General features: G+C 37.0%; 1 protein-coding gene across 2 annotated transcripts in view; it reads right to left on the minus strand.

The window, feature by feature from the left end:
* pdgfc (platelet derived growth factor c) overlaps window positions 1–10,483 on the minus strand; it is a 46,466-nt gene extending 35,983 nt beyond the window's left edge. The window contains exons 1-2 of one of the 2 annotated variants that reach the window (XM_058798973.1): window positions 9,906–10,483; window positions 9,736–9,802 (exon numbers count right to left, since the gene is read on the minus strand). In XM_058798973.1, the coding sequence (XP_058654956.1) occupies window positions 9,736–9,802; window positions 9,906–9,908 (70 nt within the window). In that variant the 5' untranslated portion in view covers window positions 9,909–10,483. Of the gene's footprint in view, window positions 1–9,735 lie in introns of both variants that reach the window. The other variant, XM_058798972.1, reaches the window with a different exon arrangement.
* Between the last annotated feature and the right edge of the window lie 2,557 nt (window positions 10,484–13,040).

Consider the following 13,040-nt stretch of genomic DNA (forward strand, 5'->3'; position numbering starts at 1 on the left):
TTTCTGCTGAAACTCACGTTGTTTGTGATGTTACTGCCGCTCCGTTCTTAAGTTACCAGGGATGCATTCCAAGTATAATACACATTAGTAAAAGGATCTATTTAAATTTTTATTTGTCTATATACACTTTGAGCGGCCGCGGTACATTAAAAAAGTAGCCCAAAAAAAACGCAAACCACGGCTCTGTAATTTTTTCCCGCGACTGTATTTTCAAAACAGTCCACTTGTGCCGCTGCCGTGGCAACACTGGTGCTGTACCCTCATCACACAATGATAGATGACCTTCCGCGCTGCAATGACGGGAAGAAGTTGGGGTCTAACCTTATCAAACGATTAATCTGCGTTAAAAAATGTTAACGCGTAAAATTGATTAATCGCATGCGTTAACACGTTAACGTTGACACCCCTAATCAAAAGGCAAACATGTAAATCTAAACAAGTAATTTGTACAAGATGGCAAAAGTTCATATCGCATGTGTACAAAAACATGCAACTTTTTTTTTAATAATTACAATCATTAGGTTTAGGTGTCTGGTTAGGGTAAGGCTTCATGGTGAGGTTTACAAATTCTTACAATCTTGCATGAATTCTTACAATATCTCATGACACCAGGTTGGACAGAGTCTAACAGAGGAAACAGAAACAACCGAAAGAAGATGGGTGCAAAAACTAAAAAACTTTGGTCGCCTGCACAACTATGCAAAATATTGGACCAACATATCGGACTACCCACCAGGTCACATCTCTGATAGCACTGCATAATCCAAATGCTTCTGACAGTCATGCCATCTCTCTAAAACAGGTCAAATGTTAACATGGAAATGAAAATTTATAGTCTGGCTTCAGTGAATCCTCAGTGGCCACGAGACATTTTTCACACAGTTCAAAGTGGAGGACTGAGCATTCTCAACCTCTCTTGTGCAAAAACAGTAGCCGGGGGTCAGCAGAGACCTTCTGAGAAAGGTTGACTTGAGGTCATGTCACCACAGTGGTGTGGTGTTGACAGCAAAATATTTCCTCAATTCAAAGCCACGACACAAACACGCCAGTCATAATGGCATATCATTTGGCTAATAAGAGTGTGTCTTGGTGTGTGGGCTGGTGATCAGGGCTTGACATTAACTTTTTTGCTCACCGGCCACTGTGGCTTGTGGTTTTCCAAATTTACTAGCCACAATTACATTTTATATGACTTAATACTGCATACAAAAACAAACTTAAATTGATTTCCAGGTAATTTTTGACCTATTTAAAGGGCATTTTCCCTAACCGTATTAGATGCATGCATCATCTTTCATATCAAATTCTTACATTTTATTAATAATTTCACTTAAGATAATATAGGGCTGTTACCAATCATATGAAATCAGTATCTACAAAACCGATCTTTCCACTGCAGAAGAAACAGAAGTGACTGGAGCGGCATTCAGATGCATTACACAGACGGTTCAGTGTAGCTGAAATATAGCACAAATGCATTTACACTGCATGCAAAATGATAATTATTAGCATAAATAATGTTGTGAGCTCCATATTATTATTATTTATTTATGACTACTATGAAAGTACACCGCCAGTAGGTGGCAGCAAGTGATCATCTTAATTAAGTCATTGAAGCATGCCTTCAAACGATTTGTTCAGACAGCTGATTCATTCAAGAATGAAGCAAGTGCCTGTCCTTATGAATGGATCACTGAATCAAATTTACAATCATAGTTTTGAGGGAAATCTTCACTCTCTTGGTCGCGTCATTTTGCTTAACTAGGCTGTATGTTATAAATATAAAAGCTAAGTTACATTTTTATGTTTCTTCTGTGTGCAGTTGCGTTCATTTGTTTTGATTTCTCCACGAGATTCTCTCACAGGCTGTGTGAGCCTCAACTGGCGCGACCTTGTTGTTACTGATTTTCCATTATCAATCGCTGTTTACACAGAACGTAATAAAATCAGAACCATTCTCGCCAAAATTCCTGTGCTTCCCTAGATATTTTAATCAGGTTAGTTGTCCCTTCAAAAAAAAAATCTACTTATCCCAGACAAACATTAATGTCGAGCTCTGTTACTGTATATAAAATTCAACCCGCCAGAGTAGCTAGTGGGAGTGACTGTGTTACCCGCCACAGCTGAAATCCAGAAATGGGTTGGCGAGTGTTAATGTCAATGTCAAGCCCTGCTGGTGATCATCCAGTGATCTCCTTCCCCAGTCATTAACATGCTGTAATGAGTTAATTTCAGACTCATGTCTCAAATAGGCAAGTTAACCAAGCTAACATGACTGAATATTGGTAAAACTCTATAAAAGACTTTGGACTTTTGCTGCTTCAGTAATAATTGCCACGCTAAAGCCAAGGAAACACCCAGGATAATGAATCTTTCAGATGCAAGTTATGTTGTATAAAACAATGCCAGGATATTAATGCAATCTAAAGCCAGGTGTGAGATTTTTTTTTTCCTTTCCCCCCATTAATAATGTTCAAAACAGGCTCACTGCATAATTCAGTCATATCATTCAAAATGTTTCAGAGAAAGGTATTTTTAAAATAAAATTTTGCATGAATTCTGGCCACACACACACACACACACACACACACACAAAAAGACTGAAAATTAGTGAGCTAATCAATAGAGAACTTAAAGCATTGGTACTTAATACAGTAATATGGTCCAATAGGCACTCTCCCAATTAATAGTTAATTATTATAAATTATTTTTTGTAACCTATTATCTAGGTTGTATCTACTTATCTACTATATTTATATTTTTTTGTAATTGTATTTGGTTTTATTATATATTTTTTAATTGGTTTTATTCATTTTTTGTATATTTCATATATTTTTATTATTTTATAATACACTTTATCTACTTAAACACACATATCTACACAGGTAGATAGAGACCAAGCAAGATAAGTGAGGATTAAAAAGGAGGGGGGCCAGTTCAAAATACCTCTCTGACAGCGAGTGCTGACATCTGCCAAGGTATGTAGACATGCCTTGAAGAGATGGGAACCAAGGTCAAGTCATCACATTTACCTGCTGCCAAAAGTCTAAGGCCTTTGGAATTCAGTTTGTTCGGAAAACAGGCAATATCCACAGACAGCTTACACCTAAGAGCGTAGAATTATCTGTTCCACCAGAGCACTGGCTCTCACAAACAGTTACAGGTTATCCGCTTGTTTTAGCAGACAGGATAAAATGACCAGCGCGCCAAGTTTTTGGTAGGAATGACTAAACCCAGTCTAACTTAACCAGCATTGCCCACAAATCACTTCCACTATACTGTACAATATTAGAAGATAAAGGATTTCTTTGCACTAGTTCATGTGACAGTCTCTGCATTAAGTCTCTAGCAGATGTTAAGGGTTGCCTGAGTGCATGACTCTGTTTATTAAAAAGTGCAAATACATCTGTCTTCAAACTGTCTGGGGGTGACAGGTAGGATGAATAAAGAAAGGGAGCCAAAGAGTCAAAGTGAGGGATGAGCAAAAGCTTGAGGAAGTGTTGTTGTCAGGGAGTGACTGACAGGCATTAATGGCACAAGTTAAGCCGGACCTGAGGCTGCAATGTTCAGCTCCTCCAGTCTAGACAAGTACAGATAACCAATACTCATGGTCAGTGTCCGTGCTGGAACTTGGCTCTTTAAAGCATTGTTTTTTCACACAGACAGCTGTTCAAAACTGTTTGGGTTATGTGAGGTTTTTTAAAAAATGTTTTTAAAAAAAGTATCTTGTGCTCACCAAGGCTGCATTTATTTGAAGACAAATACATTAAAACACTAATATAACTTTATTATACAGTTTAATTTATCTACATGTAATTCGGTTTAAAATATTTGTTTTCTATTTGAATATTTATCCCTGTGATGGCAAAAGTATGTCACATGAACCTTCAGAAATCCATCTAATCTGCTGACTTGGTGCTGCTCAAGAAACATTTTTTTCTTTCTTTTTTAATCAATGTTGAAAACATTTGTGATGCTTAATTTTTTTTTTTTCTATGAAAACCATGACATTTTTTAAAATTATTTTACAAATAGAAACTTAAAAATAACTGTTTATTTGAAAGATTTTTAAAAGTCTTCACGGTCACTTTATATTACAAAAATAAAATATTACTGACCCCAAAATTTTGAATGGTAGTGCACTCTCTTACACATATGCAGGAAAACGGTGATAGAGCACCATAACATATAATATTCTTTATTTTTTTTTTTACGTGTGTGTAAGCTTTGTTTGGAGAAAAACAACTAGATTCAGATGAAAAAGAGAAAACCTATTTGCGGTTATGCACATTTGACTGTAGCCAAAACTCTACAGTATCATATTTGTTGTCAGTGCAATTTGAGATTTACTGCTTTTGAAAGTCAAATCTGGGCTCAGCATTACAACTAGACTTGCCTGGGGCCAAGAAGGCACTAAGAACTCCTAGACGTTATTTCTTATCACTGCATAAATCATCAAAAATGAGAGGTAAGCAGACAGGAGGAAGCAGCCATGTAGCACAATTACAGTCGTTTAAATCTGATTCCTATTTTTTGGTCTCGCAGGAGAAGCATTGGACTAAATGTCTTCTATTTGTGTGATTAGATAAATATTTACTACTATCTGTTAGAGCAGGGCAATTTAGCATCTGCCAAGCTAGGCCTGGTCCTAAGGGCAATGCAGGGTTAGCAGACCCATTTCTCCTCAGTGTAGATGATGGACACCACCACTGATGTCCTCCAAACATGATCTTCAATGACCATTTCAGTGCACAAGCCATGGATTTCTTGACCTCATATTTAACTGAAACAAGAGGACATATCATTCACAGGATTATGGGTATTAGGTAGATGATGGCACAGGTGGTGCCAGCACAGAAGATAGAAAGGCCATGAAATTACAGGAGGAGGGAAAAAAAGCAAAACAAATCAAAGGCTATGACCCAGTTCTACAAAGGAACTCCACGGCCCTGCTGCTGATCCCTTTAAATTGGAGCTCTGTTTGGGTTAGGAATGTACACTCACTGTCCGTCACGACAAACATCAGACAGGCATTGACTTGCTTACTTGCCAAATCAGTCGCACTGCCTTTCAAGTGTGCTGACAGCAAAAACATGGACACCCTAACCATGCAATCTTCTATTCCAGAAGGGTTACAGAAGTGACTTCCCTTTAAACAAACTGCGTAGTATTGAATAAAAATCTTCAACTTCCCAAAGCTTCTTTTCCTCAAGTCTTAAAGTTTTTAGTAAAAAACAAAGCACAGCTCCCATTAAGCTTTTGAAAGTCAGGCATTGGCAGGGTAACGCTTGTTGACTGACAACAAACTTCAATGCCTACAGTATTACAGCCAGAAGAGCTTGGTGAAAAAGGACTGGGGTAAACTTTTACTTTAACAGGGAGTCATTTGTCTCAGGTGTGTGTATGCGCCTGTGTTTGAGTTACCAGAAAGCTTGTTTTCTATTTCATTGGACAACTGGGTATTGAAAATCCTTTTAGTTTAGGTTTGCCATTAGCTACCCACAGAGTATGCACAATTCACAATCGCAATATAAACTTGAAATGCTATGGAAACTACTTAACACAACAGGCTGGTAATGTAGAGCTTTGCCAAGCAAGAACACTGCCAGCTGCCACACAGTCTCGGAGTTCTGGGAACCACCTTCTTCTGAAGTCTTTACAACAAAGGTAATACCTACAATATGTTGTTCTCCTTTGAGAAATGGATTGAGCAAGTGGCTTCAAATTTCAAATTCATTAATTTCTTCACAAGTCCAACAGTATCCATTTAACTGCGTTTGCCCATACAATACAAGTCAAAACAACATTAGACCTTTCATTTTATGAGACATTTTTTTAAAGATATGTCTGTTACCACCACACAACATAAATAAAGTCTTACAGGTTTGGAATAACATGAGGGCAGGGTTATTGCAGGAAAAAAAAAAAAAAAAAAAGTGGTTACACTTTACAGTATAATTATATATTTAAGTATTGAGTAATACCAATTAACTAAATGCACTTACTATGTAATTAGGGTTAGAATGAGGGTTTGTTTTAGGGTCTGTTGCATATAATTATGCATAATTTATTCTTATTACTATAGTAATTACATATAATGTGTAACAAGGACATTGTGTAAAAAAAAAAAAAGTGTTACCAACATTTAGAAACAACTTTCATTTAGAAATTGCTAGTAAATTTCACAAACAATTAAATGAACACACAACAATATTAGTTAGGCCTACTTGAAGTAAAAAAACTTTACTGAAATAAAATTAAACATAAAAGTTCATCGTTTTTATGTTAGTCAGTTTCCAAGGGAAATATTTTGATTAAAAGACCATAATAAAAATATTGCCTTTTTTTAAAATAAATGACAAAATATAAACAAAATATTACAAACTATAATAGCATCTCAATGACACTAAAATAACACCGCATGAGGGTGCGTGAATTTCATTTTTGGGTTATCTATCCCTTTAAGCTGCATGAGGTGCATGAAATGCCATGATAAATGTATATGTTAATAACTAGATTTAAACTCCTAACTGCATAGTGAAGTATTGCTTGTGAGCATTCAAGCAAAACTATGATTTAATCATTACACTCCCACCACTTAACTGTCGTGGCTGCATTTCCCAGTTAGCTGGTGCACCACATTAACCCCATTCCTAACTGAGTAATCCTGTAATGCAGAGCCTCGCGAGGCATTCGGTTGTTATTGAGGCTGACTCTCACACGTCTCTGCCTGAGATGTCAGAGGGGTTACAGCAGATTAATGGCGGATAATCTGGCACCATTAGAAAACTGCAGCTGCTTTCTGAACCCACTCCACTGCTATAGAACTGGCTTATGGACACAGCTAAAGATGGGAACGGCTAACTGACCATGGTGCAAGTATCTGTAGTTTTGGCATTAGGGTAGGACACTGGACACTGTTGCAACAAGGGTTAATGAACAACTACTCACCAGTTCAGCATCTGGGTTCTGACTGACACTCTTCTTGAACGTCATCTAGTTAATGTTGATAACGTTCATCTAAATTTGATATCAATAACATGGCTATACATTTAAGATCTCTGATAGATGTTAATAATTTCACACTGAAGTTTAAAATAATGGCGGAAATTGTGCATAAGCTCATTCAGAGGTTAGAATATGAAAATAAATGGGGATTTTAAGTGGAACATGACAACCATTCAGGTTCTGTTCTCCAATTCAAAGGTCCACAGTACTTGCATGGTCATAACTATATGGCTGTTAATTTAACATGTTAAATAAGTACGGCTAATCATTTAAACATAACACACAAAAAAAATTACATATTTAATCATGTTCTCTGACCTGACAAATCACATTTACCAAGATCAGGCAGCATAGAACAAGTAAGAAGTCGTTCATATTGAAGGAACCTTGATGGGTTTTTAACTTAGCATCTTATCTAAAAAACCATGGACCAAGATGCTTCAAAAATTAAATATTAAAATAAATCATTAAAAATCAATGCTAAAATTAAATAAAACATGCAATATTGAAATAAAATAAAAAATAAATAGTGCAGATAATAATTCAAGAACGCTCCCTTAAGTCCTTGGGCCTATATAGATTTTTGCTTATGTTCAATGACGTGCAATCTATATACATTTCTAAAGCAAATTTTTGTCATTTCTATTTAATGATCCACTCATCTAAAATTACAATGTATTATCTTTGAATATGGTTTATGGAAAACATTGATATAATACTAATTTTAAGTTAGATTAATCAACTGACAATTCCTGTTGCAACACCCTAAACATGCCTCTACTGTAAACAGACTAACCTTCAGCATGGTCACTTATGAGACTTATATGACTTCGTGAATCAGCATTTAAAGGTCAGGTCAGTGCAGACACCAACATAGACATCTGAGTCACTAGTAAGGATGGAACTGGAAACATCTTTCACCCACCTTCAGCTAATAATATCATCCTACTCGCATCAAGAATCTGTATGAAAACCACTGAACCAAAAGAACTGAATTTTTTTGAACAAGCATTTATGAGACGAATGAACAGCTCCATGAACTGTGGGCTGGCAAACTCTATACTGGGGTTAACCTGAAAAAGTTGGTCGAGTAGCTTTTTAACCTGACCTTAACCTCACACTGCAGCTGTGAAATAAAACCAGCCTCAGATCAGCGGTGAAGAACTGCCTCAATCAACACCAACCAGAGATGGCTGCGACAGAGCACCTACTGTTATGGCAATTAAAGAGCCAGAGAACAAGACTCTCCGTTCAGAGACCCTTGGCAGAGCACACTACCAATTCACCTCCATTCTTAAGTCATTGGGGAATAAAGGTGGCGTTACAGCCAAAGACCCCTATCAAATGACAATCACAAGGGTCTTCCTTAGCTAGATATGTGCTGCATTAGATGTGCCAATTCAATTAAGCCTGCCTTTCTTAGACAAAAATGTTAGCATTTCACAGTCCCAAGTTATACAGAAGTTACTTTTCAAATATGACATGGAACTAGAAGGATTTCATACATTTATAGGCTTCCTAAAAATTTTTTTAAAAAAAAAGTATATTTTTTCCATATAAACATTGCTTTCCAGTAGACATGTTCTGTATGTTCCACAGTTTAGAGAAAGAATGATAATACAATGAAAGCTCTGATAGTGGGCCCAGAGAAGCAAGATGTTTCCACTCTGCTTCACCCCTGACACAGTAAGGGGCGCTCCCTCGCCTAAGTCAACACAAGTAGTAGTTTACATTTTGTTAATGGTGCGCAATGGGCGACAGTTTGCCTGTCCCTACCAACGCCTGTTTTACAACACTGAGCTTATAGTTTCAGAGCAAAGTTAAATGGAAACTTTTACTTTATTTTATTTATCATTATGATTTTTAAGTTCACCTGTGAGTTTTGGTGGGATTCAGAGGAAAGCAAATTACATGGCCCCAGGGCACCCCACACTTCATGAATGGAGTCTTTCTACGATCAGAGAGAAATCCCTCCCCAGGGGACCCGGTTACCCGGAGATTTTTTTCCTCTTAAATACACATACAGATGTGCGTTTCATGCACATGAAAGCCAAAGGTAACTTCAACTTCCTAAGCATAATGCTTTGTGAACCTCTTAAATTGTAGCCATTTATGGCAAGCTGTTTAAACATTTACTCCTTTTAATTAAGTTTCTTTTATCTATTCTATTAGGTCTAATTACTATTCCTTAATAGTCATTGGAATATTTGGTATATCACCAATTATTTATTAGATACTAGTATTAATTATTTCAACAGAGACCTGTATTCAATAAAGTAGTCACTTGAATGATAATAGGCTACTTAAAATCTTCTCAGATTTTAGTATTTGTTCCTTTGCTATTAGTATCCATGCTAACAAATTCAATTTTCTTCGGGGACATGTGGGTTAGATACCATCTATTGCTGGCATGTATTCTAATTGCCACTGGATTAGTTCTACTAGTACTTAATCTTTAGTACTTGCAACAATCCCAATAGTTGCTAGTATGTATTCCAGGTTTACTACTACTTACATCATAGGAACTTATATAATAAATGCGAGAGAAAAATATGAAATATTTAATAAAATAGACTAGTTTGTTTTAAAGAATAAATGTTAAAAAGGCTTGCCATTGCACAGGTAAACTCAATGCATTTAGTTGTAAAGCACCATCAGAAGTCCCACACAAGCCAAGAGATGGAAAAAAAGAAGAAAGAAAAAAATCATAGGACTCTTTGAACTTACCATTCTGCTCTTTCGTGCTGGCGTGGTGAATCTTACTGATGTGACTCGATTCCGCCACCGACTCATGCTGATGAAGAGACGATATAAGAATCAAGAGAAGCAAAGGAATCATTTGGATAAATGGTGGCTGTCGGTGCTTATAGGCACTTAGTATGTGTTGTTTCAATCACCATGCAGAAATACTGTTCGTGAGACGCGTATCCAACTTTGGACACATCTGTAAGAGGCACGCGTAAAGTAAAGTCCACATAATCCTGATCGGCCAGGAGTTTCTACTGCGAAAACTTCTCTGTAGAAAGTTTCCCGAGGAGCATCTGCGCAAAGTTAAGCATTAATTGCTGTTAACTTAGTGAGCACACACCTGTTCGCCTAAACACGAGTGTTCAAGAGGACAGTTGGAAACGTGTACTGGCTGTAAATTAAGATCTGCTGAGACGCGAAACATGCGTTTGTCTGTTTGCAAAGTGTTCGACTTTCCCTCGCAAACACAGATAGTCCATTCCAGTAACGCAACACATAGCGACCGACTCTGGGTAAAATGGCACTTGCAGCGTTGCGCGTCCAACTTTCTGAAGGAAATGAGTGTCTTGAGGTGGCTCCGAGTGTTTAGCGAGCGCAGACGGCCGACTGGCGACACAACAGGTGCTGCACATAAAGTAAAAGTTCCCAGTGGAGGAAACTCCCCGGAGAGGCGGGGACCATTCACAAGCTGCTGCTGGTGCTGCCGCTGCAGTCGCTTGGAGTGAGAGACTATATTTCTCACATTTCCACTGCCACACAAGTATATATGTGTGTGTGTGAGAGAGAGAGAGAGAGAGAGAGAGAATGAGAGCGAGCATATGTTTATGGGTCAATAACGTGACGCTGGTTTTGTCTGTTAATCGATGAAGTTATTCAAAATAACATTAAATATGTAATTCGTTCAAAAATGACTTCTATGATGAACTTTTTAAAAAAATTATTATTATTTCTTAATTTAAATTAATTTGTAGAATGTTTGTGGTGATTGTAGTCAAAATTTTCATTAGTACGGTACTGTGTTGGCTATAAGACCTATATATATTTACATACACACACACACACACACACACACACACACACACACACACACACACATATATATAATGTTATATGTAACAGTATATACATATATACATATACACAAACACACACACACACAAACAAAATATGTGTAGATTATGGATTTAAAAATAAAACAATTAGAAGATTTTGTGTTAGGACGGAATATACAACGGTAAAGAACACATATAAATAACACACATATTTTTCATCAGGTTAGATATTGCTTATTAATAACTCAAACTTAACCGTCAGTCTCATTTACTCCATCCCTCCAAAACGCAATGGGATGTAAGAAATATCAGCAGTTAGAGTATGCATGGATCCACACTTTGGAAATCTACTGCAAATAGTAGATACTAGGGAATTTTTGGCATATACACTTTTCAACATGTTATGCTTTGGGTCTAATCTCACATACTGTACTATTTAGTATGGATAATATGTACATTGGTAGCATCATCTGTATCCTACTTCCCTATGTTCGAATACCTGGGAGACCACTGGTGCTGGAGATGAAAAAAAAAAAAAAAAACAGCGCAAAACTCCAGAGATTTGCATTGCAGATCAAAAGAAATTTGCACTTAATTCTTATATATTCTTCTGAAAATGTACTTTTATAACAATAGTTTCTGCCAAGTACCATAGTTAGTTATTGTTACAGCTATAGAATTATATATAAAAATAATAATAATTTTCGAATCTCCTTTAAAAGTGTAAAAAATCTTTTTTTTTCTTGCTATTTTTAGTGGTAAGAATAAATGTGAGAATTCACAGAAACTATCATTTTTAGGGACTTGACATTTTAGCTAACACGGTCAGCTTGCCATCTTTTGTCATTATTGTAAATTGGCTGATTTAACTCTGCCTCTGCAAATGGTCTTGAAGATGCATTAATCATTAGTTCATGACTGCTTCGCATGTTTATGGAAAGGCTTCCTGAACGGGTGTGACCATTTGGAACAAGGCCTAACACTATTATTATCACAAGTTGTGGCCTGTGTCGGTTCTTATGTCTAAATCTTTTCAGCATTTTGTTTGGCATTTCATCATTGTGAAGTCAGAACAATGCCCAAAGCATCTTAAGGGAACCGCTAAAGACCTCTTAATTTGTCAAATCAAAGCTGCAGACAGTGCACTTACTCCCCTTGTGTAAGTTATTTCCTTCTCCTTGCTCAAAGTATCAACCCATGAAGGTCTTTTCATGTGGTTAATCTCATCTCCCAGTTGTCAACGTGTTCCTTACGTGCCTGTTAGGTGTAGATTTCTATGGCAGACTAAACAATCAGAGAAGGGCACACATTGAAGTGATTCTCCCAGACAAATGATGCAATGGCAAAGCAATTCACTTTCAGCCCCAGACCACTACAGAAGGGGGAAAAAAATCTGAGACCAGAAGTATGTGGAAGCTGAAGATCTCAATCTAGCTGACATGATCAGATTTTCGAAGTTTGTTTTTTCTTGTTGCATTGTGTGCAACATGGACAGAAATGTCAATTGTAGAGGTGAAGTCGTTATATATACAGTATATGTACGGTACATATATATGATACATGTGGAAGGTATACTATGGTCTTTTTTGACAAATGATTGTTTTGACAGTAAGAAAAGGAATAGTTTTTTTTTTTAAGAAAACATGGTACTATAAAGACAAAATGTACCTAATGCTTTATTTTGGCTATTTTTTGGTTTGTAGAAGTATTTGCCTCTAGGTATGCAGATAATATTGCTTATGGATCCCTCAGTAGCATAAAGTGGAAAGGTGTAGTATGTGGTGCCGCCAGACTGGAGGTCATGTGCAGACTATGGGAGAGTATCATATTCCAACCCAAAACCTACAGCAGATGTCAGCACCTCTGCCAGAAAGAATCTCTCGCTCTCTCTGTATATGGGGGAGGGGTTTCAGTAGATTGCTATTTTGCCTTGTTCGAGACACTACAGTGTCTTATGCTTTCATGGTGGTCCTGTGAGCTACTTTGATATTGAATCTAGATAAACAGTAAAATTACAAACAAGGCTATTTGAGGACTGGAGGAAAAGGTCACTGCGGTCACTGCCTGTCTGGCCAGCAAACACCGAGTTAGCATCCGGCTGTAGCATTAGCGAGAACATAATCTTTGTTTGTTTGCAATGAGGTCATAGAGGAAACTAAACTAAACAAACGTTGTGTCACCTTCTATCCAGTGCAGTATCCATCATGCAGGATATGACACGTTAAATTGTCC

This window comes from Onychostoma macrolepis, chromosome 14 (genome assembly GCF_012432095.1).
Source record: "Onychostoma macrolepis isolate SWU-2019 chromosome 14, ASM1243209v1, whole genome shotgun sequence".
Lineage (NCBI taxonomy): Eukaryota > Metazoa > Chordata > Actinopteri > Cypriniformes > Cyprinidae > Onychostoma > Onychostoma macrolepis.